The sequence below is a fragment of the Thunnus thynnus genome, chromosome 1 (assembly GCF_963924715.1).
Source record: "Thunnus thynnus chromosome 1, fThuThy2.1, whole genome shotgun sequence".
Lineage (NCBI taxonomy): Eukaryota > Metazoa > Chordata > Actinopteri > Scombriformes > Scombridae > Thunnus > Thunnus thynnus.
In genome coordinates, this window is record NC_089517.1 from 1927521 (window position 1) to 1953192 (window position 25672).

Here is a 25672-nt window from a genome sequence, read left to right on the forward strand (position 1 = left end):
CACCAGCACACAAAACCTGGACTGGATCCCATCACACTGGAGGAACTGGAAGGGAGGAGCACAAACCAGTTTGTGATGAAAGAGGGAATTTCTGCATTTACGTTAAGAGAAACATTCAGCACATTTCTGACACTTCAGTCACGTTTTTTTTTTACACTTTATTTTAAAGGTCCTTTAATTTTACACTAATTTGCTGGAAATTTTCAGAGTAATTTGCAGATATTTAACGGTTCATTTTTAAGACATTTTACAGAGAGGGTGGTGCGATTCAGTACAATTTATAAGAAAAGTGTCCACTCATTATATTTGGGTTTATATGTAGTTGTTAATGTGCAAAACATCTTAATAAATTACACTCTTGATATTCTTGAACTGACAGAAAATACTTAATTTTCAGTGTGTGTCTAACAATAAATTAACATATCAGGTTTTTTCAATACTTCCCTAAAAGCAGCAGCAGCTGTGTAACTGTTAATTCTTATGTAATAAGCAAACAGGAAATGTGCTCATTATAGAGTTTTTAAGAAACAACTTATTTGTGTATTTTGACATACAGAATGACGCACTGGAAACCACTTTAACACTTTTTTCTGATTTTTTTTTACAATTTGTACCAAATTGCACCACTTTCACTGTAAAATGTCCCGAAAATGAACCTGCGTGAAATACCTGCAAATTACTCAGAAAGTTTCCAGAAAATTAGGACAAAGTTAAAGGAGCTGTGAAATAAAGTGTTACCAGTATTGTTTGAGATATTTTCTCATTATTACTAGATACCAAATTATTCAGTTTTTACAATCAGAATCAGAGGCAGGGACGTGCAGAGATCCCAGTATTTGTATTTGTAATTGAATAAAAGTGGAAAGAGGCTTAAAAATCCTGTTTTTGTTTTTATTACACTTTTAATTTTAGAAAATTATTATGATTACTGAGCTAAAACTTTACTCTCAATCTATTTATACACGTAACACAGAGACAGCACACCGTGTAACGTGTAGGGAGGAACTTCAAAGGTGATTCTTGCTTTGCACTTTTCATTTATTGCCTATTTTTTTACAAGCTAACTTTGTGGAAAGGAGAAGGGGAACAACAGGTTATGGAGAGTCTTTAAGACCACTTTGCTTGTGTCAGTAGTTATCTCTGGGGAACACCCCCAACAAATAACTTTTAAAATATTTGTATGAAACAAATATTCGTATAAAACCCACTATTTGTGCTTTGCCGAAAGATGTATTTGTATTCGGGCACACCCCTAGTATCAATGGGCCTCATTCACTAATACATGCATAGAAATGTTTTTAGTTTGCATCTTACCACCGTGTGTATGTCAGTGAATCAGAATCATTATTAATTGACAGGCTATCGGTAATTAGCATACTACCGCACGCCATCATTTCTCTACATAAGGAAAGCTCTGTTGGAGGTGCAGCAGTGCAGAGAGCTGTCACTCATTGCAAAGAGGGCTGTGATGGGAACAAAAAAGTTAAATATTAATAGTTTCAGTAGTAGAAGCCAGAAAAGGCAGATTTGGCTGGTGAACATGTTATTAGCACAATCGTTTGGAGCCTGATTGTGAATCCTGTTTACAGCCTGCGTACCTGTTGCACCTCCTGCAGTTATGACTTTAACTAAATAAAATGTTGTAAATGTTGTAGATCTGTTGAATTGATCTAAATAAATCTCTCCTGCTGCACCAGGTGTGTGACAGCAGAGCACATGGACATCTTTTATTCACAGATATTGTTTTTCTAATTTTTCTACTTCATGATTATAAAGATTTTATACTCTCTAAAACTTTATGAGTTTATGCTAAAACCACATTTTTAAAAATACTTCACTCTGCTTTTATGTATTTATTCTATTTTATTGTATTTTATATTGTGTTAACTCTAAATGGATTTTTCTTCCTTTCATTAGGAATTATTGCAGCTTCCATTTACATAGTAATGAGACGTAAATTTGTTTCCATTAATGAATTAATTTGAACTTCACACAAAGCTTTCAGTAGCTTGTCGTCTGTTTCTGTATCTGCAGCGTACAGGATGCATGTTGTTGTTGTATTAATAATAACACGCAGTTCATGTTGAGTTTTCCTCTAGTGACTCCTGAGGTTTGATCAGCTGATCCGCTCCAGGATTTCCCAGCAGCCTTAGCGGTGGCTCTGCAGCCTCGTAGTAAACAAGAAAACCACGTGGGGAGGAGCTGGAAGCTGATTGGTGGAGCTCAGCCTTGCAGGAACACACCCCACTGATGTCTGTTGTTTACTGACTTTCTGCACTGAAACACACTGAACACAACCGACACACTAGTGAATACAGGACGACACATTCCTGCATCACTACTACAATACTACTGTAATACTACTATAATACTACTGTAATATTACTGTAATACTACTGTAATATTACTGTAATACTACTGTGACTGTGTTGTACTTTATGTGTATAACATTTCTACAGTAGAATCAAAGTCTTTCTCTCTTATTTGCATGTTGTTGCACAAGTTTTATTTCCAGTGGAGAGCAGTCAGATGCAGGGAGCCTCTCAATGACGGTACTACATGCAGTATTACAGTAGTATCACACAGTACTACATGCAGTATTACAGTAGTATCACACAGTACTACATTCAGTATTACAGTAGTATCACACAGTACTACATTCAGTAAGATACAGTACAGTACTGTGAAGATATGAACTGCACAACCTGAACGTTAAAGCGGATTAAATAAGTGTCTCTGAGCTCTGTGACGACCTTCGACAGATGAAAATCTTATAATATTCTTATGATGCAGAACCTCCTGAGATATTACTGCACTACTGCAGCTGCTCTGTTTGCCCATAGTTAAGATTAATACACAAAAATAAACGGCAGTAGTGGCAAACCGTCTGATACTTGTGAAGAAATTCTGCTAAAATGTCATTAAATAAATTCTGAATTATCAGAATATTATAGAAAACATAACCTTAACGATAAGTCCTGTTACAATGGGAGAAACACTGGATGAGAGACGACAGATTTGTCAACATTTTGATGTATAATTGTACTTATAGAATGGAAATGATCTGAGTATCTTTGATACAGTTTGAAGGGTTTTATCTAGTTATAGAAATACAATAAAATAACATAATGTTATAAAACACAGAATTATGAAGGAATAATAATTAAAGTGTTTTAGTTTTTCTCACCATTTTGTTTCAATGCAACATTGATGTTTTTGCAGTTTTCCATCAGTGTGATGTTACTGTGTTACAGTAAAACTGCTCGTATTATTACTGTGTGTATGTGAGGATAACAAAGAGCAGCCTGTGGGCGGAGATTAGTCCAACCCTGATTACATAACCGGCCGTCCACAGTGTGTGTGTGTGTGTGTGTGTGTGTGTGTGTGTGCGTGTGTGTGTGTGTGTATGTGTGCGTGTGTGTGTGTGTGTGTGTGTGTGCGTGTGTGTGTGTGTGTGTGTGTGCGTGTGTGTGTGTGGAGCTGCACGTAGCAGAAACACACCGCTGCTTCACGCTCGTGAGCTACGTGCTGCTCTTTAAAGGGACATTTCACCCTGTCTTCTTGCACGTCTTCATGTTTATATTGATGCTGTAAAGTATATACAGTATATAATAATAACATTAATAATAATGATTTTATGAACCATGATGATAATAATAGTAATAATAATAATAATAATGACGAAGCTTTTGCAGGAGCTGAAATAAAAAACAGGACAACTAAATCAAAGGAATGTAAACCTGCAACAATAATCATTTAATCAATTAGTTAATTGACAGAAAATGAATCATCATCTATCTTGATAAGTGATTTATTGTATCAGACATTTTCCAACAAAAATGTCAAACGTTGTCAGTTTCCAGTTTCTCCAAAGGAAGAAATTTAAACATCTTTGGATTTTGGACTGTTGGTCGGACAAAACAAGACATCGGACAACGTTACCTTCAGCTCTGAGATATTGTGATGAGGATTTTTTTTTAAGTTGTTCTAATTAGTAGTTTCCACGTTGTAATTACAGCAGGGAAACTCATATTAGTCCTCAAAGCTCAGACATCTCCGACTTGGCGGTTAATAATAACACGGAAAACCAAAATCAAGTTTACCATTCGAGATAGTTTAAGCCAGATAACACTTTTGAGGAACCTGATGGGACAAATATCAATATCTATAATTTGTTTTAATATTTCCAGGTTACAGTTTCAACAAAGTTCTTGCACATCATAAAGTGTTTGTGACAGGTGTGTGGGATTTTATTTATTTATTTAGATTGTTTTCCACCTACAACACATTAAAAAATCTGTCGTTTTGAAGTATTTACACTTTATTTTGAGTTATGATTCACTACACTGGAAAATATTCAAAACCTGCTTATTAGTCTGCAGTGGAGGAAAGTAACTAAGTACATTTACTCAAGTACTTAGTTAAGTACAATGTTGAGGTACTTGTACTTTACTTGAGTATTTCTATGTGATGCTACTTTCTACATCTCAGAGGGAAATATTGTACTTTCTACTCCACTACATTTATTTGACAGCTTTAGTTACTTTTCAGATGAAGATTTGACACAATGGATAATATAACAAGCTTTTAAAATACAACACATTGTTAAAGATGAAACCAGTGGTTTCCAACCTTTTTGTCTTTTGACGTCTTACAAAAAGCAGTGTGTAGTCGGGGTCACATTTCACATGTCTATGAGTTGCTAACAGCTCCACCAAATAGTGATTTTTCCCTCTAAACTTCTCACATGCTTTCATTTCAATAAATGTTCAAATGATCCAATATTTCACCAAAAATCAAAGATTAGAGAAAAAGTCCAAAAACTGAAAACAGATTTGTGTATCAGAACTTTGTTTTTTCTTCTTTCCTCTCCCATTAATCATCTCACCACCCCTCAGATTTATCTGCTGACCCTTTGGAGGGGCCCGACCCCTAGGTTGGGAACCACTGGACTAAACTAGCTAACTGTATATAAAGTAGTGTAAACTAGCTCCACCTCCAGCAGCTACAACAGTAACATGCTGCTCAAACACTGATGCTTCACTATTAATAATCTAATGATGTCATATATAATAATATATCAGTCAGAGGGACCAAACCACTACTTTTACTGCAATACTTTAACTACATCAGGCTCATAATACTTATGTACTTTTACTGTAGAAGGATTTTTCTACAGTTTTACTTATATTGGAGTATTTTTACTTTGCTGTATTGGTACTTTTACTACGGTAAATGATCTGAATACTTCCTCCACTGTTAGTCTGGAACTGAGACAAAGCAAATAAATCTGTTTTTGTTGTGTTTTAGATGAATTCCTCTCCGTGTGATCACATCACTCAGGATGCATTCAGAGCTCACGTCTCACTTTAATCAGCTGATGATGACATCACGTCAGCAGGTATGTCTGTATGCGACTGTGATCGTCTGTGGACTCAGTGATTAACTCACAGTCTCCCCGTTCAGTTCAGACTTCTCCTCGTTATAACGTCCGCATTCACTAAGACTAATTAGAGCAATCATGTTATCAGTCTCTGGAGAGTGGTTCTGTGTCAGGAAGAGGCCACTTAGCGTGTGTGGGAAGGTGGTTCTGTTTACAATAAACAATCGACAGACTCTTACCCTCAAAGAAGTTTATTACAACGTCAACACAAGCTAGCAGAGCGTCAACACATGCTCAGTAGCGTCTGCCTTACACAGAACTACTCTCCAGAGACTGAAAACATGATGCTGTTGGAGCCGTTTCTAAACAAACTAACGAGACCAAACTCTTCATGATGAAGGATCATGTGACCCAGTGCAGCGCTGTGACTCACTGACCTGTTTTTAATCAGATATATCAGCTTTGATACAAACACAATACTCGTTAGTAGATCAGTTCATTGTTGGTTTGGATCCAAAATCACCAGACTGATCCTTTAGAAACACGTCAGTGAGTGCGTTTACGTGCACGCTAGTATCTTGGTCTTGATCAGTATTCTGGGAATTGCGTTTAACATGAGAAGCCTGATTACTCATCTCACGACTCCAACAGTCTACAGGTTTCTGATCATCATGTGTCTTGGTTTCTCAGCATCTCGATGTTCTGTTCCAGTAAAGACTGTTTGGAAACCTGGACCAGGTCTTTACAGGCCTAGAAGAGTTCTCAGGTAGTATATCCAGGTTTCTGAAAGGTCTTTACATGAGCTAAATGTAACCAGGAGACATAAGCAGGATACTGATATATGAACACATTCACTGAGCCTCTCTATCAGAGAGGACGGAGGAGTGACGGAGGTCATGTGGCTCAGGTCCTGCCTGCTCCTCTTCATCACATTCTTCATACACGTTATAAATCCATCTATAATTCTATCATCATGTTTGTCTGTGCTGTATTTCTGTAATTTTTGTTTCTTGGTCCATTCTGCACACGTAACATGTACTTCCTGTCAGTCCGTCCTGGGAGAGGGATCCTCCTCCGCTGCGCCTCTAAGAACAGAGGATGTTTCTGTACAAATTATAAAACCTCCAGAGGCTCATTTCTGATTTTGTGTGTATTAGGCTTTACAAATAAAAATGGACTTGACTGAAATAATAAAGTGATCGACGGTATGTAGGATGTTTTAGTCTTTTAATAATCAAAGACAAGCACAAATAATTATTATTAATGAATCATGAACTTGGAATTTAAACTTTCTAACAGTCAGCTGGTCGACGTGGTGAACGTGCTTCACTGATGAGGGTTTTTTTAAGTCTCATTCTTCCACCAAATTGTGACTCAGTGAGTCACTGCAGGGTGTTGCAACACACACACTGACACACACACACACACACACACACACACACACGTTATTCTAGGTCACTTTTGGGGACACTGCACAGACTTACATTCATTTTTCTCTAATCATAACCACTGACCCAAAAATCAGCTGTTCACCAGGTGGGGACAACGGTTTTTTGTCCCTAATTAACTGATCTTTAGTCTAAAACTTGTCCCTGAAAGTGGCCTGTGACACACACACACACACACACACACACACACACACACACACACACACCGACATCATCATGACAGTGCAATATTATCTGAACTCACTGTGAAACAGAAAATTTCTAAATGATGAAACTTTATCCGACCGCCGGCCTGCTGACGTACAATGATGCACTTTCAGACAATATGATTTCCTGTCAGCAGCAGATGGTGAAACACGTCCGCCTCTTTAAAAAAGACAAAAAGGTTTAAATTTAGGACAGAAAAGTAAAAAACAGTATCTACACACAAAGTAGAATCTCAATTCTTTTAATTTTCAGACGACATCTCCGCAGCGTCAGTCTGCTCTCAGTCCTTATGATTTTATGATTTTTTTTCATGTGTGCTTTTATATCATGTAAGTAAAGTCAAGTGTCATGCACCGAAAGCAACATAACAAACAAGAGCAATAACATGATGACAGCGAAAGAACACAGTCCTGCTCCTCAGACGTTACAGATATAAAACACATCCGAGGTTTTAACGCATCAAACTGAGCTCAGTGAAACATTTTGTCTGTAAACATGTACTGAAGTCTACATTCATCAGACGTTAGAGGACAAATCGGGACATTCTGGATTATCTCCCTGCAGGATGTTTCACGGCTCTGCAACTTGTTTTTTTATAGGAATGAAGTGAAATCAGTGGCTGATTGGATCGAAGGAAATCAATCTAAAAGCTGATGGATAATTGGAAACTGATCAGCAGTGCTTGACAATATAAATAAAAAAATCACCCTGTCGCTCTTTAAAGGAGCACTCCACATGTTTTACACATTAAAATGAAATAATCTCAAATCGTCAAAACAGGTGTGTAAAGTAAAAACAACCCTGATGATGTCATAGTGATGTCAGCAGGGAGGCTCTGATGACACACAGGTGCATTATGGGAAATGTAGGATTTAGTGTTTCTGGTGTTCGGCCCAAACTAAAGAGACTAAAGGTCAAGATATCTTCACCTCTGCTGCTCAGATTTTAACTTTTTAAAAAAAAAAAAAAATCTGTATTTGAGTCTCTGAGTGTTACGGGAGGAAAATCTGACAGTAAACTACTGTAGTAGCCCTTTAAACAGCAGTCAGGTGTCCATGTGAGCAGTGAAAGAGGTTTTCCTCGCTGTAATCATTCCTCCTGTTCATACTGGATATTAAAAGATCCTTCAAATGTGCTTTCAATGGAAGTGATGGAGGATAAAATCCACAGTGTGTCCACACAGTCATTTAAAAGTCTGTGTGAAGCTTCTATTCAGCTTCAGCAGTCTGAGTTAGTCATATCAAGTGGATATCTGACACATTTACAGTCTTTTTAGCATCAAATTCCCTCTTTGTGTTTCCTCGGACAGTGTTTCCCTGTTGAGCTGCAGGTGGAAGTATAGTAACAAAAAGAGGAACTTTGGCACTAAAAAGACTGTAACGTTGAAAGATATCTACTTGATTTGACTCATTTGGACGCTGAAGCTTCATATTAGCTTCATTTTATCCTCCATCACTTCCACTGTAAGGTCATTATGAAGGGATCTTCTAATGGTCAGTATGAACAGGAGGAATGATTACAGCAAGATAAACGTTTTTAAAGCACAAACTCATTTTATATTGTTTCTGTCTTTCATCCTCTATCTGCACATCCATGTCTTTCATTGTCATTTCTTTTCCTTCTTCATCTTTTATTTCATGTTTCATCCTTTATCCTTGTCTCTTCTTTTGTCCTTTGTCTTTCCTATTTTGTAATTTGTCTTCATCCTGCAGACGTTAAATCCTTCATCCTTCATCATTTGTTTTACACTTTCATGTTTCATCCTTCTTTCCTCCTTTATCCTTTTTCATTCTTTGTTGTTTGTCCTTCATCTTCAGTCTTTCATGATTTGTCCTTTAGTCCTTCATCATCATCATCATCATCCTTCCAGCGCCGACTTCCTGTCGGGCAGTGGGGGTGAAGACTCCTCCTCCTCCTCCTCCTCCTCCACCTGTACCTCAGGTGTGAGGACAGGCGGCGAGGTCGTTCTCACCCTCTTGCTGACTTTCGCGTACACCGAATTCCTCTCGCGGTTGCTCAGATCTGCCGCGCCGCTCTCGTCCCCCGGCTCGTCATCGGTTGGCTGCGATAACACGTCGCCACTGCTCCGGCGTCCTCCAACGGTGTGGTAGATGTGGGCGGAGTCGGGAAGGGTGAAGCTGTTCAGATCTGAGAGACACAAACAAGAATATTTTGATCAATTATTGAAAATGAGAGAAAATCAGTTTATTATTATGACATCAGTTTATTTAGTTATTTTATTTCTCGTTAGCTGCCTTTAAACACACAATATGTAATTTCAGCCGCTAGGCGTCTCAATCAAAACGATAACAAGAGACGGAGTGTGATGACGGTGTGAAGTAGCAAGGGATCATGGGAGTTGTTGTCTTCGTTGTTAAATAACCAGCTTCACCGGGATACGATTACTCCAGTGTTCATCATTCGGGATGTTTTTACCAGCAGAGGTCTCCTCCTCTCCAGAACAAACGGACCCGGAGATTACAGGTAAAAACACTGAATAAAGCTGTTTCACCTAAAAAATCAATATTTCTCTGACGATGTTTGGTGACCACCGGACTTCCTGGAGGGGCTGTTAGCCGAGCTGCTGCTAACGTTTGTCCAGTTTATTTCTCTGATAACTTAAGATCGAGACGTCCAATGACTAAAATCCTTCTTCCAGCTAAAAGATATAGTTAAAAACCACCTAAATTTATGAAAATGTGGCTTAAAACTGAATAAAAGTCCATTTATAACAGTTTGTGTGGAACAACCACAACGCCGATGTATTATCTTGTATGTGTGTAAGTTACTCTTTGGTAGACGCCATTGTAGCGGACAAACACAGCGCCGCCGTATGCATCTGGTGCGTGTTTACTCTTTGGTAGAGGAGGTATGACGCCATCGACAGACGACCAAATGAAACGGTCCGTTACTTTGATTAAATTACAGATTTCTCTGAGTTTGAAAACTGTTGGAAACATTTGGGATAATGTAAGTACACAACTCAACAACATATATAACATAGGTCTAGTTGTTTTTAGACATTTTAATGTGGAATAATTACATATTATACCTTTAACTGAACCTTAAGTACATCTATCCGGCATTTATGTCTCTGTTTTTAACTTTTTGTATTTCTTTTTAAAAGGTTTCTATATGGTAAAATGATCATTTTAATATTTTATGCATGTTTTAATGTATTACAGTTACAAATAAACTCACATTGGTTTGGTGGTGGTTTAGTGGTGGTTTGGTGGTGGTTTAGTGGTGGTTTAGTGGTGGTTTGGTGGTGGTTTAGTGGTGGTTTGGTGGTGGTTTAGTGGTGGTTTGGTGGTGGTTTAGTGGTGGTTTGGGATTGTGGGAGCTCAGTTTGCTTCTGTGTGTTTTTATAGATGTTTTATTGATTGTTTTGTGCTGTTCAATTCATTTTATGATCATTATATCATTGTTTATAGTTTAATTCTCTTTCATGTTTTTTGTGTCAAAAGTATCTGATGAAAACAAGATGCTGCATCTGAAGGCGCAAAAATGCAAAAGAGATGCAACGATTAATCGATTAGTCAATCGGAAGAAAATTCATCTGCGACTATTTTGATCACGTTTCCAGTTTCTGATAAAGATTTAGAGTTGAATCAAAGACAACATTTATTCTATTGTTTCACCTGAAGACAGAGGGCCTCAGTGTTTTATTTCATGGTTGTCTGCACCACTTTAGGACAAATATTCAGCAAGACTTCCTGGATTTAGTTTTTTGTGTGTTTCCACCTGCTCTACTGAAGAGCAGCTGTTGCAGGAACCATCAGAACCAGAAATCAGAGCTTCCTCCTCCTGTTGTGAAACTATTTTCATAGTTTCAATCGTCCTTCAAGCAGTAAAGCCAAACGTTCTTTGGTTCTCAAAATATGGAAATTTGGGTTTAGATCATGACCCATAAAGAACAGCGTGATTGTTATCAATTCATCAGGTTTAACAGTGTATCAGTACTGCATGTACTGATAGTAGTACTTTATAAATCTGAGGACAGGAAGTAGGTAACACAGTAAATATAGAGCAGACTGCAGGCGTTAAAACGTCTGTTTTCTCTTCATCATTTATGACAATAAACTGAAGATCTTTTGGTTTTGGATAAAACAAGATGTCATTGTGGCCTCTGAGTGTCATTATTTAACATGTCATTGTCTAAATGATTCATTATTTGTTCAGCATCGTTCATACAGAAAATGCAGAGTACAGAACAATATTACATTTAAGTTTAAAAATCACTTTCAGTAACTAATAACATTTAAAGCTTTAAGTTTTTAACTGTTGATTAAAGATGAAGATGAATCAAAATAATCGTTAGTTGCAGCCCTGATGTTCCTTTCTTATTTCTGGCTTTCTTTCCCTCCTCTCTTTTATCTCATCTTCCTCTTTCATGGCTTCTTCCCTTCATCCTTTCTGTCTTTTCTTTCGTTCACCATCACCGCCCTCTTTCAGCTGCTCCTTCGTCCTTTTCATTTCTTTTTTCACTCATTTTTCTCCAGAATTCATTTCTCATCAGCAACAGCTGTGGATTTCAGTGGAAACATAAAACCAGACCTGTGTTCTGTGGCTCCCTCAGGTGGCTTCTCCACGGAGTGAACGTGACGGACTTCTCCGCCTCAGGATTTGACCCTGAACACACACACACACACACACAGAGCAGTGGCATTGAGGCATCATGGGAAATGTAGTAATTCAGTTCCAGATCTGATTTAACCCTTTCATGCATGGTGTCCACTACAGTGCACACATATTTGGAAGCCATCTTGAACCATTTAAGTTGTATCATGTCCCAACTACCAGGTGTTGAACCCCCAATATCATTTTTGACTCTTTCAAATTCAAAATGGTGTCAGGTGGAGGAAATGCACCAAGTAGCTCAGGAATATCTGTTAAATACTTTTATTCTCAGAGAAAAAAACAGGTAAAAAGTATATTTTTCAACTAAATATGTGTTTAGTTGAAATACTTTTATCAAGTTTTTAATAATATTTTCCTTGTATGTTATATTCTGTGACTGAAAATACATCTAATACATCCGTCTGCTCCAGTGGACGTCATGCAACAAACGGTACATTCTGTCTATTGACATGTCTTCCAAATATCTTCTCTATCGTTGTTGTTATCTTATGTTTCTATGTGTATTCATACCATTTACTCTTAGTAATAAAATAATATATATATAAACACACACACACACACGCACACACACACACACACACACACACACATATACATATAGCCTATATTGATTTCCATAAATCACTTTTTACTCCGTTGATGCATGGTGTCTACTACAGTGGACACATGTCAAAATACAATATATTAAAAAAAAAGTTACTGACATGATTTTTTACTTGTTTAAGTGTAAAAATAAACAATAACATTTTTTTTACTCTGTGATTTAATAATTCATGCATGAAAGGGTTAATGTTCTGATTAAAAACTATTTTAAAAAAACCCAGAAAGTAAAATTAGTAAATTCTTAAATAATTACCGTCAACAGCGTCCCGATCATTTCCTGTCTTCACTGCTACGCTGCCATTGGTCTGATCTGAGGACACACACACACACACACACACACACACACACACACACACACACAAACACGTTATAATGACTGATTTCTCAGAAGAAGATGAAACAGTTTTCTGACATATTTTGTGTCTTTCAGAGTTTTATTACTGACATGATGAGTTTCTCTTGCAGTCAGACGCAGTCAGGTGTCTCTGACTGATCAGACAGACTCACCTTGGTGCTGTGGCGCCCCCAGGTGGCTCCTCCAGGGAGTGAACGAGTTTCCTTCATCACGATCAAACTCTGAACACACAAACACACAACAGAGAGGAAGGAAATAAAGGATCATCATGTTCTCATGCAGAACGTCTGATGTGACATTTTTAAAAAAATCTCATCATTTTTCATGAACGTTATATTCGGCGTCCATGAAACAGAACTGTGGAGTCACAGCTGTTGATTGTTGACAGAAAAACACAACTCAGCCTGTTTATGTGTTGTTATCTGTGGTCTTTTGTAAAAACAAACAAACAAACAAATGTCTGAGTGTGTGAGGGGTTTGTGAGACAGCAACACAACTTAGAATAAAGTTAAATAAAAATGAAACATGATACTTTGTATGGATGATTCCTCTCGTTATATACATTTATATATTTGTATTTGGTAAATGTTGTAATCACGTTATATATATGTTTGTAATTACAACAGTTTCTGTGTATTTTGTAAAGTATGTTATGGGTAGACGACACCGGTGTTATGTTTAGAATACAAGAATATACATGTTAGAGTTTTATGATGAGTTTTTAGTGTAGAAAAGGTTTAGAGGTTGACACACCCAAATTAATTAGATATTTTCTTTTTTATTTTGTTTAAATTGTCCAATATAAGCTCATTGTTGGTGAAATGTTCTGTGGATCAAAGCATTTTGTTTAAATTGTCCATATTGGAAAAGGAAATATGTCATTAATATGGGCGTGTAAACCCCTTTTTGTGCTTTGGACTCTGACTCCTTCATGTCTTTTGGTTGACTGTGATGTGTTTTACCTCGTCAATATCTTTGATTTGTTTATTTTGTCTGATTAAAAGTCTAAAATATTAAGAAATTCAAATACTTGTCATGACAGAAAGAAGCTGGAACCATCAAGTTTCTGGCATTTTTGCTTGAAAATTGGCTGAAACGATCAAAGAATTATCAAAAATGGTTGCCAGTTAATCGACTAATCAATTACTTGACTCTACTGATCATATGTTTCACGTACAAGATATTTATCTGGAAAGTAGAAAGTAAACATATGTAGTGGAGCGAGAGGTACAACATAGTGAAATACAAGTATACAGTAGAATAAAATGGAAATAGTGAAGAACATTGAAACTGCTTACTGGAGTAAATTTACTGCTTGTGAGTCAAACTGTGTGTGAATGAAGGTCACGTAGGTCAACAGGTTTTACTCGAGCGTTAAATGTGTTGAGTTTCTTTTTTCAGAAACGGTTTCTTGTTTCAAGCTGAAAGTTTTCTTGTTTCTGGTTCACATGAGAAACTTGAGGAACAAATATTTTCACACTTCAGGGTTTTCAGACTTGATGAAACTCCTGAAAACCACAGAGATGATCGGTTTCCAGTCCAGGTGCAGAAGGAGACGAAAACTGATTGTTTTCAGTAAATACAAGAACTTTGACTCACCTTTCTCATCATTCTGGATGTCACTGATCATAGGATTCTCCCTCGCCACCTCCTCCAGCTTCACCTGTCAATCAACATGACGTTAAAGACGTTTTCTTTTCTCTGAACACTTGAATATATAAATCAGTAAAGATCATCTCGTACCACTTTGATGAGAGCTGAAGGATTCCTCTGCTCCTGATCCTGCAGCTGAAACGAACGTCTGCGAACGAGACAAAAAATACAAATCAGTTCGACTTTATTCACAAAACCTGAACAACAACACAGCAGCTACGCAAAGTGCAAATATAATGTATACAGTCAAATCACGCTGTTAAACTACATGATGATCCTCCTGCTGTTTGTCCGAACACTGTAACAGATTCACATTCAAAGCAGAAGATACAAGCTCAACAGATCTGAATGCTGCAAAAGACTTTAGCTAAAAAGTTGGAAGAAAAATTATAACATTTGTGTTCATGATAATAAAGGAAGATGTGCAGCTGATGTCACTCACTGAAATCTACTGTTAATACTGAATATAATACAGAACATCAGCAGACTTTAAACTTGAGGTTCAAGTCTGGAGCCGAACAGAACCGACCTGCTGCACTCGCTGCAGAGAGCTGTGAGGAAGATGGAGAGGAGGAGGAGGAGGATGAAGAAACTGATGACTCCTGATGACTGGAACCAGAAGTCTGTGACCTCTGCTCCGACTGCAGCCATGATCACTGAGGGAGAGAGAGAGAGAGAGAGAGAGACAGGGAGGCGTTAAGGTGTACAGAGAGCACAGGAAGTGAGTCATATAAAGATCGACCTCTGTCTGAGGAATGAGAGACGATTTACATTTACCGATGGCGTGGTCGACTTCCTCAACCGAGAAGAAACTGCTCTCTACAAAGTCTGAGCAGCTTGTTTGCATTCAGCTCATTTAAGATTGAATTTGTGTGCAATCTCTGGATTGATCAAAGCTTTTATACTTGTGAATAGACAACATGTTGAAAGAGAGTGTGTACGTGCCTCGGGTAGTTCTAGTAATTCAGTAACAGAAGAATCAGCCTGTTAAAATATTATTGCAGTCTTTATCTGCAGCCTCAGATGTTTCAGTCTGAACGGTGGTGAGCCGACAAACCGGCATCTTCATCCACACAGTTAGCTACGTGGATAAATGTGAAACCATAAAATATTCCTTGATGGAGGAAATCATAACACAGCCTCAGCTGTACTTTGTTTATTGCTAGTTAGACGATGTTAACATGCTAAACTCAGATGGTGGGCACTGTAAATAGTATAGCTTCTTAACATTAGCATGTTAGCATGCTAAACTAAGATGGTGAGCACTGTAAATAGTATAGCTTCTTAACATTAGCATGTTAGCATGCTAAACCAAGATGGTGAGCACTGTAAATAGTATAGCTTCTTAACATTAGCATGTTAGCATGCTAAACCAAGATGGTGAGCACTGTAAATAGTATAGCTTCTTAACATTAGCATGTTAGCATGCTAAACTAAGATGGTGAGCACTGTAAATAGTATAGCTTCTTAACATTAGCATGTTAGCATGCTAATGCCAGTACATAGCTTGATGAGCTTGATGTAGTTAAAGTATTGCAGTAAAAGTACATCAGTATTATGAGCTTGATGTAGTTAAAGTATTGCAGTAAAAGTACATAAGTATTATGAGCTTGATGTAGTTAAAGTATTGCAGTAAAAGTACATCAGTATTATGAGCTTGATGTAGTTAAAGTATTGCAGTAAAAGTACATAAGTATTATGAGCTTGATGTAGTTAAAGTATTGCAGTAAAAGTACATAAGTATGATGAGCTTGATGTAGTTAAAGTATTGCAGTAAAAGTACATACGTATTATGAGCTTGATGTAGTTAAAGTATTGCAGTAAAAGTACATAAGTATTATGAGCTTGATGTAGTTAAAGTATTGCAGTAAAAGTACATAAGTATTATGAGCTTGATGTAGTTAAAGTATTGCAGTAAAAGTACATAAGTATTATGAGCTTGATGTAGTTAAAGTATTGCAGTAAAAGTACATAAGTATTATGAGCTTGATGTAGTTAAAGTATTGCAGTAAAAGTACATAAGTATTATGAGCTTGATGTAGTTAAAGTATTGCAGTAAAAGTAGTGGTTTGGTCCCTCTGACTGATATATTATTATATATGACATCATTAGATTATTAATAGTGAAGCATCAGTGTTAGAGCAGCATGTTACTGTTGTAGCTGCTGGAGGTGGAGCTAGTTTACACTACTTTATATACAGTTAGCTAGTTTAGTCCAGTGGTTCCCAACCTAGGGGTCGGGCCCCTCCAAAGGGTCAGCAGATAAATCTGAGGGGTGGTGAGATGATTAATGGGAGAGGAAAGAAGAAAAAACAAAGTTCTGATACACAAATCTGTTTTCAGTTTTTGGACTTTTTCTCTAATCTTTGATTTTTGCTGAAATATTGGATCATTTGAACATTTATTGAAATGAAAGCATGTGAGAAGTTTAGAGGGAAAAATCACTATTTGGTGGAGTATAGTAGTATTATCTGCTGTTTTGTGATTTGTAAATGAAACCTGGAATCTCAACAGCATCCAACATGTTTTAATGAGGATCATAGTCACTTAAAACTCACTCAAACTATCTTCACTGTATTGCTGCACATCTGTGATTACAGACCTGATCTCTAACAGCTGTCCTGATGTTTACAGCTGCAGTTCAGCTTTACACAAACAACAGGCAGTAAAATCTGCTGCAGGCTGTTTGGGTTTCAGTTTCTGTGAACATGCAAATCCAAACTGAAGAGGAGGAGGAGGAGGGGCTGCGGGATGTTGTAAAGGACAATATTTTAACAGTAAACAGCTTTTAGTGCTCAAGTACTTAAGTTTAATTATTTACAGCAACACAACAGAATACAACATTGACACAAAGACTGAGTATGTTTTGAAGACTATGTTTGCATTTTAGTGGTTTATATGGAGCCCAGATGAGTGTAACATGTAAATAAATTTCAAATGACTAATTATAGGCTTGAGGTCAAAGGTCAGAGCCTGTATTCTACCTGCAGGAGATACTGATACTCTCTTATGATAACACAGCCACACTGATACAGGATCATTTTTAGAGAATATTCACATCTGTCACAGTGAAAGTTCACCTTTTGAGCTTTTCCTCAGATGCCAAAAAACACAGAAAAATTGATTTTTTTTGACATTAGAGGGAGAAACAGACTAAACACAAGGTTGTATTTATGTGTCAACACCCCACAATGTGTGTAAACACTTTAAAGTCATGAAAAAGTAAAATAAGAATGAAAAGTAAAGAAACATGTGCTCTGTATGTTTCTGCTTTTAGTTATGGTTTGTTGTTTTTCAGATGTTTACCTCGTTCTTTCAGTTCCAGCTGAGCGAAGACCGAAGCAGTTTAACCATCGTCACTGACTCCTGTCAGAAAAACACGAAACCATCAGAACAAACACACAGCTGAAGGTCATCACAGTGACAACAAACGTGACAGTAAACTGATTCTTACTGTCAGGATATTAGTTTAATAGGATAAGAAACGCAGCAACAGTCACATTAGCGACAAGCTTTGATCCTAACTGCACTTTATCTCATTCAATCCTTGTGCTTTCATAATTTTCATCTAACTAGACTTTTTGTGCATTGCATTCATCCTCCACTGCTACATCATTAGGGACCGAGCCCAAAAGGCAGAGGACTACTGTAAAACAGTACAACATACACTGACACCCCTGACCTAAATCCAACAGGAAGTCCACAATTAGCCTTTCAAAATAGGACTTTGCCCTAATTTTGGACCCCGAACAAACGCTATCTCCTCCGTGGGCGTTAATGGTATCGGCTTCAAACTTTAATAGGTGACTTATGACACTATGCTGAAAAAAAGTTGTTAAAAACTTTGAAATAACTTGAACGGTTTGGATTTTATAAGCCCTGAAAGTTGCAGTGCCACATCACACCTTACAATGTAAAACAATGGGGAGGCAATCTATGGGCATGAACTTTGTGTCAAACAGAGGCTTCTGATGTATAAACTATAAGTCTGACCACTTTCAAACCTGTATCAATGGATTCACCATGACATTTCCTACAAAAATATGATTTTTAATGTAAGATTTGGCCAAAGTCATGAGATTTATGAGGAGATTTCACAAGAAGCGTACTCTAAAATCCTCCTCTCCAACTGCTCCTGGTGATGTCACTCCCTCAGTGCTGTGAAACATTCCGCAATACACACTCATTATAAAATCACAGGAGGAGCAAGAAAAGACTTTAAAACTCACACTCTAATATCTCAAAAACAATAAAAGATAGAAAAAACATGTAAATTCAAGATTTGTAGGTCAAAGTCTCGTGACTCATTTAAAGTTCAAATGAAGTTTGTATCTAAAACTATGTGGAAGCAGTAAATGTTCCAAAAGGTGTGGGTTCACTCACACTCTCCATTCAAATATATGAGTATTTTTCTGTCCAGCTGCAGTTACTTATTGTCTCTACACACCTGACAGTACACATGTCAATCAAACTTTCAAAATAAAAGCACACCACACTTGTAAGAAATATCTCTCATTTTTAAAAAGCAAAATGATCTGATCCCGACGGGCTAGAGTGCGACGTCCCGACCAACGCTGCTTGCAGCTTTAATTAAATTATTTACTGCACATGTTCATGTGTTTCATATACTTAATTTCTTTGTCCATAGCACAGTCCATATTTCCTTTGTACAGTCAATATTTCATTTCAAGTTTTATATCCCATTTCAAAACTATTATTATTCCATTCTGTGAATAGATTTTTAATTTTACTTTATTTCATTATTTATTATTACATTACTTTTATTCTATTTTTATTCTTCTGTGTTGCGTTTGTGGGGGCAAACATCAAGACACATTCTTTGTATGCTGCGTACTGTGCTAATGATTCAAAACCAGGCGACCAGTAGAGACTCCTGGAGGTTTACTGGTCCCACCTGAAAAAGCGGTCTGTTGTTTTTACACTTTGGTTTTACACAGATTTAACAAATGGGATAGAACATGTTAATCAGTGGGTTTTAGAGGTGATGGTAGGCAGCTGTTATCATTGGACAGAGTCAGGTTAGCTGTTCCCCTGTTTCCAGTCTTAAGCTAAGCTAAGCTAACCAGCTGTTGGCTGTGGATATTATCATCATATTATCAATCTGAACATTTAACTCTCAAACGTATTTTCCAAAATGTTGAACTATTCCTTTAAGACATGGAAGGATGGATGATTCTACTCCTCTAAAGTGCATCAAACATTCAGAGGAAGTAGCCGATTTGGTTACAGATTTTCAGTTGGTCACATTTCTGCTGCATAAAATGAGACTTTCCTCTAATCTTTGCTTTCTTCTTGTGACCATGAGATGCCACTGAAAGCTCAGGAAAAAAGCTAGAAAGTGGACACAGAGGTGCGATTGTTTTGTTAAACTAATATTTCCAACTTTCATGCTCAAAGTTTATAATATTTAGCTATGCTAACATGCTAGCATGCTACATTAGTATACTATTTGCTATGTTAGCATTGCTAAGTTTAGCATTAACTCAAAACACAGCTGAGCCTAAATCCAGCTGAGTCTGATTATTTATGTTTATTATAAAGTTTGTCCTTATAGTTTAAATTTTCATAATTTTCTATCTTATTCTCAACGCTGTTTAATCATCTACGGCAGCCGCAAAGTCAGACAGTGACGCCTCTCCCGCTGTCTCAGACGCTGCCTGCTGGATATTGACTGACAGTGGAGGCTCGTCAGTGTGATCTGGTTCAGGCTATAAAAACTGGTCCATGTGGTCTCTCTCTTCCTTCCTCCTGCTGACATCCTCCCTTCATCATCTTCTTCCGGTTTTGTTCTAAAAACCTTATTGTTTTGTGTAAGTTTTAGTTTCCTGAGCCAGTTTGACAGACACACAGTTCTGTTAGTTTGGTTATGGATATTTAATCTTATTACAGTTCTGATTACTAATCAGTTACTTTAATAATTCTTCAAAGAACAACAAGTGTTTCTGTCAAAACCCTTCTACAGGTTTACCCACACCAACAAAGAACATGTGAAATCTATGTTTCATGTTTTGAAATATTATATTTAACATGTAAAATGCCCACATGTGCCTTCATCAATAGAAGAGTTGGATATGCTATTGATATTATTGATATACTTTATGATCATGTGTTTGATCACATATGAAATGCTGTTTCACACGTGATATCAGAAAAAAACAACAGATGCTCCCAAAATGTTGTTAAGTTTCAACATCACGTCTTCATCATGTAATGTTCATCATGTGATCGAGGTGTCGATATGAAGGCGACACATCAAATTATTGACAATATCTACTAAAGTAGATTTAAATTACCTGAATAAAAATAAATGTTAAAATGATAAGCGTGCTTTTATTTAGTTTGGCATCTCAGTGGTCACTTTGTTTTCTGTGTCACGATGGAAAAACAAATCATTCACTTATTAAAGACAGGAACGTAAATATTTGTCATTAAACATGTGTTCTTCCTTCAGTTATGACATCATAAATGCATAGATAATAAAGAAAAAATATATAACAGAGTGTAATGTATTTCCCTTAATTCTTTGTTTGATTTGTTTTTATTTAGGCGCTATAAATCTTCCATATAGTACAAACGATAATCAATCATCATAATAGCTCAACTAAGATGAGGAAGTCAAAGCTACAGGAAACGTCTGATGTTAAAATCCCTGTTTAAACCACGAGGAGAGACAATATTATACAGTAGTATACATACACTATTTATTCACATTTCACATGTATGTTATATTTACATCATGTGAATTTCTCACATGAGAAATTTTGCTTCACATGTGATAAACTCAGGGGAACACAGACTGCTGCTGTTTATATGTTGTCCTGTATATCAATATGTTTTATGTCATCACACACAGTAATAATATCACACAGTTATGCTGATAAACTCACAACAGGATATGAAACTTGGTATAAAAGTATCTTGCCAAATCTTTCCGTGCAAATGTTTAAATATCTTAAAATATACATAATTTTAAATATATTAAAAATATAAAGAACATCACAGTATTTCAAACATTGTTATATAATTGTGTAATAATATTCCCATATATAGGCTACTATATATGTTTTGTTTATAATGACTTTTTGGTACTTATTTATTATTATTTATTTATTTATTTCTGTGGTGTTTGTCATAGTTACAATAACAAACACAGTCATCCTGATTATTTAGATTATGAAATTAGATTATTGTTAATATTTGAATATTTACATGTTGAATAACTGCAGTAACAAACGCAGCTGCAGCTGGAGGACAGAAGCTCAAGACTGAACCTTCACATGTGTTTAAAGACTTCACTTTAGATCTGACAGAAATGTAAAAAAAGATATAACTGCTGCCTGGTTATTTACTACAGATTATGAAATAAAGTGAAAGGAAAGCCTACCTGTGTCCATGTACGTACAAACAGCTGTGACTTCAGGTTCAAATACTGTACGTACGAAGCTTCTCCTGCTGCAGGGTTACTCATTGACAGACAGAATAAACACTGAGACGCTCTGCTGTTTGAGCCCCTTAAAGAAACACACACACTGTTCACACATTGCACACAAAAGAGACTGATGGACTCAGCTGCTTATACTAACTGAACGCTATGACGATTTTATCACATAATGTGATAATGTTCCTTTAGATAATGACATAATCCTATTTTTTTCCCCCACCTTACAACTATTAAATGAAGGTAAAATTACTGACAAAATTATATTCTATACTAAAAGATGTTGCTATTAGACATAGTGACCATTTGAAGCACAATTAATGTATTTAATGTAACATGCAAGAGGCATATGTTACATTGTCAACAATACTCAGCTGACTACAGGATGGATTGGTGACTAACTTATTAACTAACAAGATGAAACATGTAAATCAGGTAGTTTTGTAGCGTGCAGGTGCGTTTTTTTCTCGTTTGATAAAGCAAGGCTCATAGTTTCCCCTTGCTTCCAGTCGCTGTGTTGTGCTAGGCTAAACAAGTCTTTCTCATTGCCCTGTCTTTATCTATTGTTTTTGTTTATTTAGTTTTTCTGTATTTTATTCAGTTTTAATATCTGTTCTTTTAGTTATCAACATTTCCAGTCTTGTATTTTAACTCAAACCCTGTACGTATTAATCTCACACTGTTTCATGGTTTATGTTTTCATTGCTTTATTATGCAGGACTTTGAACTGCAGGTTTAAAAAAGGTGCCACATACAATATATACTCTTTGATTCATTTACTCCCAACCACATTCCTGCTTCCCAGAGAAAGACCCATTTAGATTTCGATGACCCCGTGACCTTTCCTCTAGCGCCGCCCTCAGGACACACTAGCTTCAGTACTGGTGAGAGGACGTTGTTTGTTGTGTCCAACACGCTCATATTGTGGCTTTAATGAACACTGCAGACTTTACAGGACGCCAGCAGGACTAGTTTTGTAAAATGTTATTATTGCAGAACGTTACACAAGTTTCTTTCTGTCTTTTCACATCTTGTCTTGTTCTTTCTCTGTACAAAACGAAGGTGTAAAAACAGAAAGTTCTGTACCAAATAGTTGCATGAATGAATCTATTTGTGTCACTTTCAGCTCGCTCTGCTATGACAAGTTCTCCTTTAGTAAAGAAAAGACAGAGGGAGTGTTTTTTATGGCAGTTCCTCTGACCACATGCAGCTGGGACTGATAAGCTTATTAAAGCCTAAATCAAACTGAAACTTGAACATTATCTGCAGCTCCACCCAAACACTGAAACTGACACTGGCTGCTTGACTGGTGGAGCGCGGCCTACCGAGACTGCGAGAGAGAGATAACAACGCCTACTGTGTAGTTTAAGGGTCATTTAAAAAAAAAAAAAAAACAGGTTAATGTTCCCTTTTTATTCCTGTTAGTGTGTAGTTAGATTCAGTTTTATCTGCAGATGTTTTCTCTGCTGCACTAGATTTCTGCCTCCACCCAAATACAATAGTTGGCGGGTCTCACAGCAGTGGAAGAACATTAAGATAATTTTATTTTAACCCCAACCCCAGAAATCCCCAGACCAGCTTTCCCTCGATCCAGGCTAAGGGGTCAGGACGAGTGTGTGTCCCCCCCTCTGTAGACACATTAAGGCTAAACTTAAGACCCAGATGTTTTCTCAGGCCTTTGAGTGTCCTTAAAATTTTATGTTTCACTTTTTACTCTTCTGTGTTTTCCAACTGTTCCCTTACTTATTTATTTGTGTGTGCGTATGTGTGAGATAGTATTGTTATGTTATCTCTACTGCTTTTTAAGCTGTCACCATGTTATGTTATTTTATTGTACAGTACTTTGCTCAACTCTGGTTGTTTTTAACTTAAATAAACTAAGAGTATTTGTCCCAAATTTAAACTACAGTCACAATAGGACATTTATTGAACTTATCATTTCAAGTTGTGATTGGAGGCTGAAAAACTCCATCTATTTAACTTAAGTTAAAGTTGAACTGAAATTAAAATTAGTTATCAGAGAAATCAATATATTTCTCCTGGATGTTTGTTTTGTTATTTGATTACAACTGTATTTATGAAAAAGAAGAAATTAAAGTTTTAGTTAATCCATGGTGGTCTGAATATTTGGTACCGATTGACAATGTTGGTTCTGTAATTTGTAGGGGTTTGCCCGAATACATATACATTAATCGGCAGAGCACAAATAGCATTTTTTTTGGACGAATATTTGTTTTATACAAATATTTTAAAAACTTTTGTTTTCAGGAAGAAAAAAAAATCAAATACCAGCACATAGTTACATCGCTATCTCAGTGTCTCTCCTCTGCTCCGCTGTGACGTCTATCAGCAGGTCTCAACGAGGGGAGTCACATCCACCCGCTACATGACGCACATTTCCTTATTTGGACATCACTCCCTGAGCTGCTGAGTCACTGACACAAGAGAAGTACTCCCACGGGACTCTCCGCAACCTGTTGTTCCCCTTCTCCTTTCCACAAGTTAGGTCGTAAAAAATAGGCAATAAATGAGAAGAGCAAAGCAATAATTGCCTTTGAAGTTCTTCCCTACATGTTACATGCTGTGCTGTCTCTGTGTTATGGGTGTATAAATAGGTAGAGGTCTGTCTGTAATGAGGTGATGAGTAAAGTTTTATCTCAGTAGTCAGCGCAGTCGTCTATGATCTGGGAGACTCCAGTTCGAGACCCGGTGTTGCGACCTCCTTCATAAGGTAGTTTATTCATGAACACTTATTGTAACACTTTAGTTTTCTAAAATTAAAAGCGTAATAAAAACAAAAACAGGATTTTTAAGCCTCTTACCACTTTTAGTCAAATACAAATACAAACAATTTTGCTGCCTCAACAAATACAAATACAAATACTGGGCTCTCTGCACATCCCTAGTAATTTGATTGGTGTGATATCTGTGTGGGCGGACACAAAAATTATTCATAATACCACTTCAAATCCAACAGTCTAGTTTGAACACTCTGGAATCAGCTGGGAGCCGACACTATTACCTGTTTTTAGCCCTATTTTCATTTTTTATCACCATTGTGTACTTTATATCATGTTTTTTGTACACAACTCTGTGTTGTGATTCAAATTAGAGTTATAACAATTAGTCAATGAATGGATTAGTCAATCAAAAGAAAATTAATTGGCCACTATGATAATCGATTCATTGATTTACTCATTTCTTAAAGTTGCAATACACGACATTCAGCCACTAGATGTCGCACTATAGCACCAGCATTTCAAACCAAAACAAACGTGTGTGTTGTTTACTCAAGAAAGCTGGCAAAAAAAGAAACTCAGATCAAACTGTCTGACTAGGCAGTGCTGATGAAATATAGATCAAGATTCTGCCTTATCTATTACTCGCCTTAAATGTTTTTGGAAACATATGCACTGTCTGGCTGTAATTTGAGAAAGTTTATGATGTGACCGCCATCTTGGAAATAGACAAGGAGGGCATGGAGGGACTCACATGTACTAACATGCACACGCAGCCGGTGCGACTACCAAAACAACGAACATAGAAGCTTGGATAACAACACACACAGAAGGAGTGTGACTTTATTCACTGCTCAGGTCTCCATTACTCCACTACATCTTTACATAGCAAATAGCTGTTTGCTAACATCCAGCACCACACCAGCATATTGAGAGTATGCTGGTGTGGTAATGTATTTTTTGTCTATAAAGATACCTGGGAGAGTGTGGGTGTGGCAGCCAGCTGAATATGGAGCACTAATGCTGCCATAAAGGATAAAAGGCCAACTCCCAGCATTGTTTGGGCTCTCTCTCACCAGCCAGCAGCCGCAATCCTTTTGTTTTGTTTGATTCTGGTTTTGTTTTTACTCCACAACACCTTACACTTCATTACTCACACACCCACACTTACATGACTGATGTTAC

The 25672-nt window shown here is 37.0% G+C and overlaps 1 protein-coding gene across 2 annotated transcripts; it reads right to left on the reverse strand.

The window, feature by feature from the left end:
• Positions 1–7263: 7263 nt before the first annotated feature.
• On the reverse strand, positions 7264–21814 carry si:ch73-204p21.2 (uncharacterized). Of its 2 annotated transcripts, none has more exons than XM_067588518.1 (9): positions 21696–21814; positions 17597–17649; positions 14820–14946; positions 14381–14438; positions 14237–14300; positions 12790–12858; positions 12536–12592; positions 11596–11670; positions 7264–9186 (listed from the first exon to the last, which is right to left on the reverse strand). In XM_067588518.1, the coding sequence occupies exons 3-9, from the start codon at positions 14939–14941 to the stop codon at positions 8897–8899; spliced, it is 735 nt and encodes a 244-aa protein (XP_067444619.1). In that variant the 5' UTR covers positions 14942–14946; positions 17597–17649; positions 21696–21814; the 3' UTR covers positions 7264–8896. The 2 variants fall into 2 exon arrangements, with proteins under 2 accessions (XP_067444619.1, XP_067444541.1); XM_067588440.1 differs by having other exon boundaries at positions 17597–17656; positions 21696–21803.
• Between the last annotated feature and the right edge of the window lie 3858 nt (positions 21815–25672).

Excerpts from the sequence above, each read along its gene's own strand:
- si:ch73-204p21.2 (XM_067588518.1), bottom strand. The coding sequence starts at position 14,941 with ATGGCTGCAGTCGGAGCAGAGGTCACAGACTTCTGGTTCCAGTCATCA. Across the intron at positions 14,439-14,819 it reads CTCTGCAGCGAGTGCAGCAG|ACGTTCGTTTCAGCTGCAGG; the intron begins GTCGGTTCTGTT and ends TCTCGTTCGCAG. Across the intron at positions 14,301-14,380 it reads CTTCAGCTCTCATCAAAGTG|GTGAAGCTGGAGGAGGTGGC; the intron begins GTACGAGATGAT and ends GTTGATTGACAG.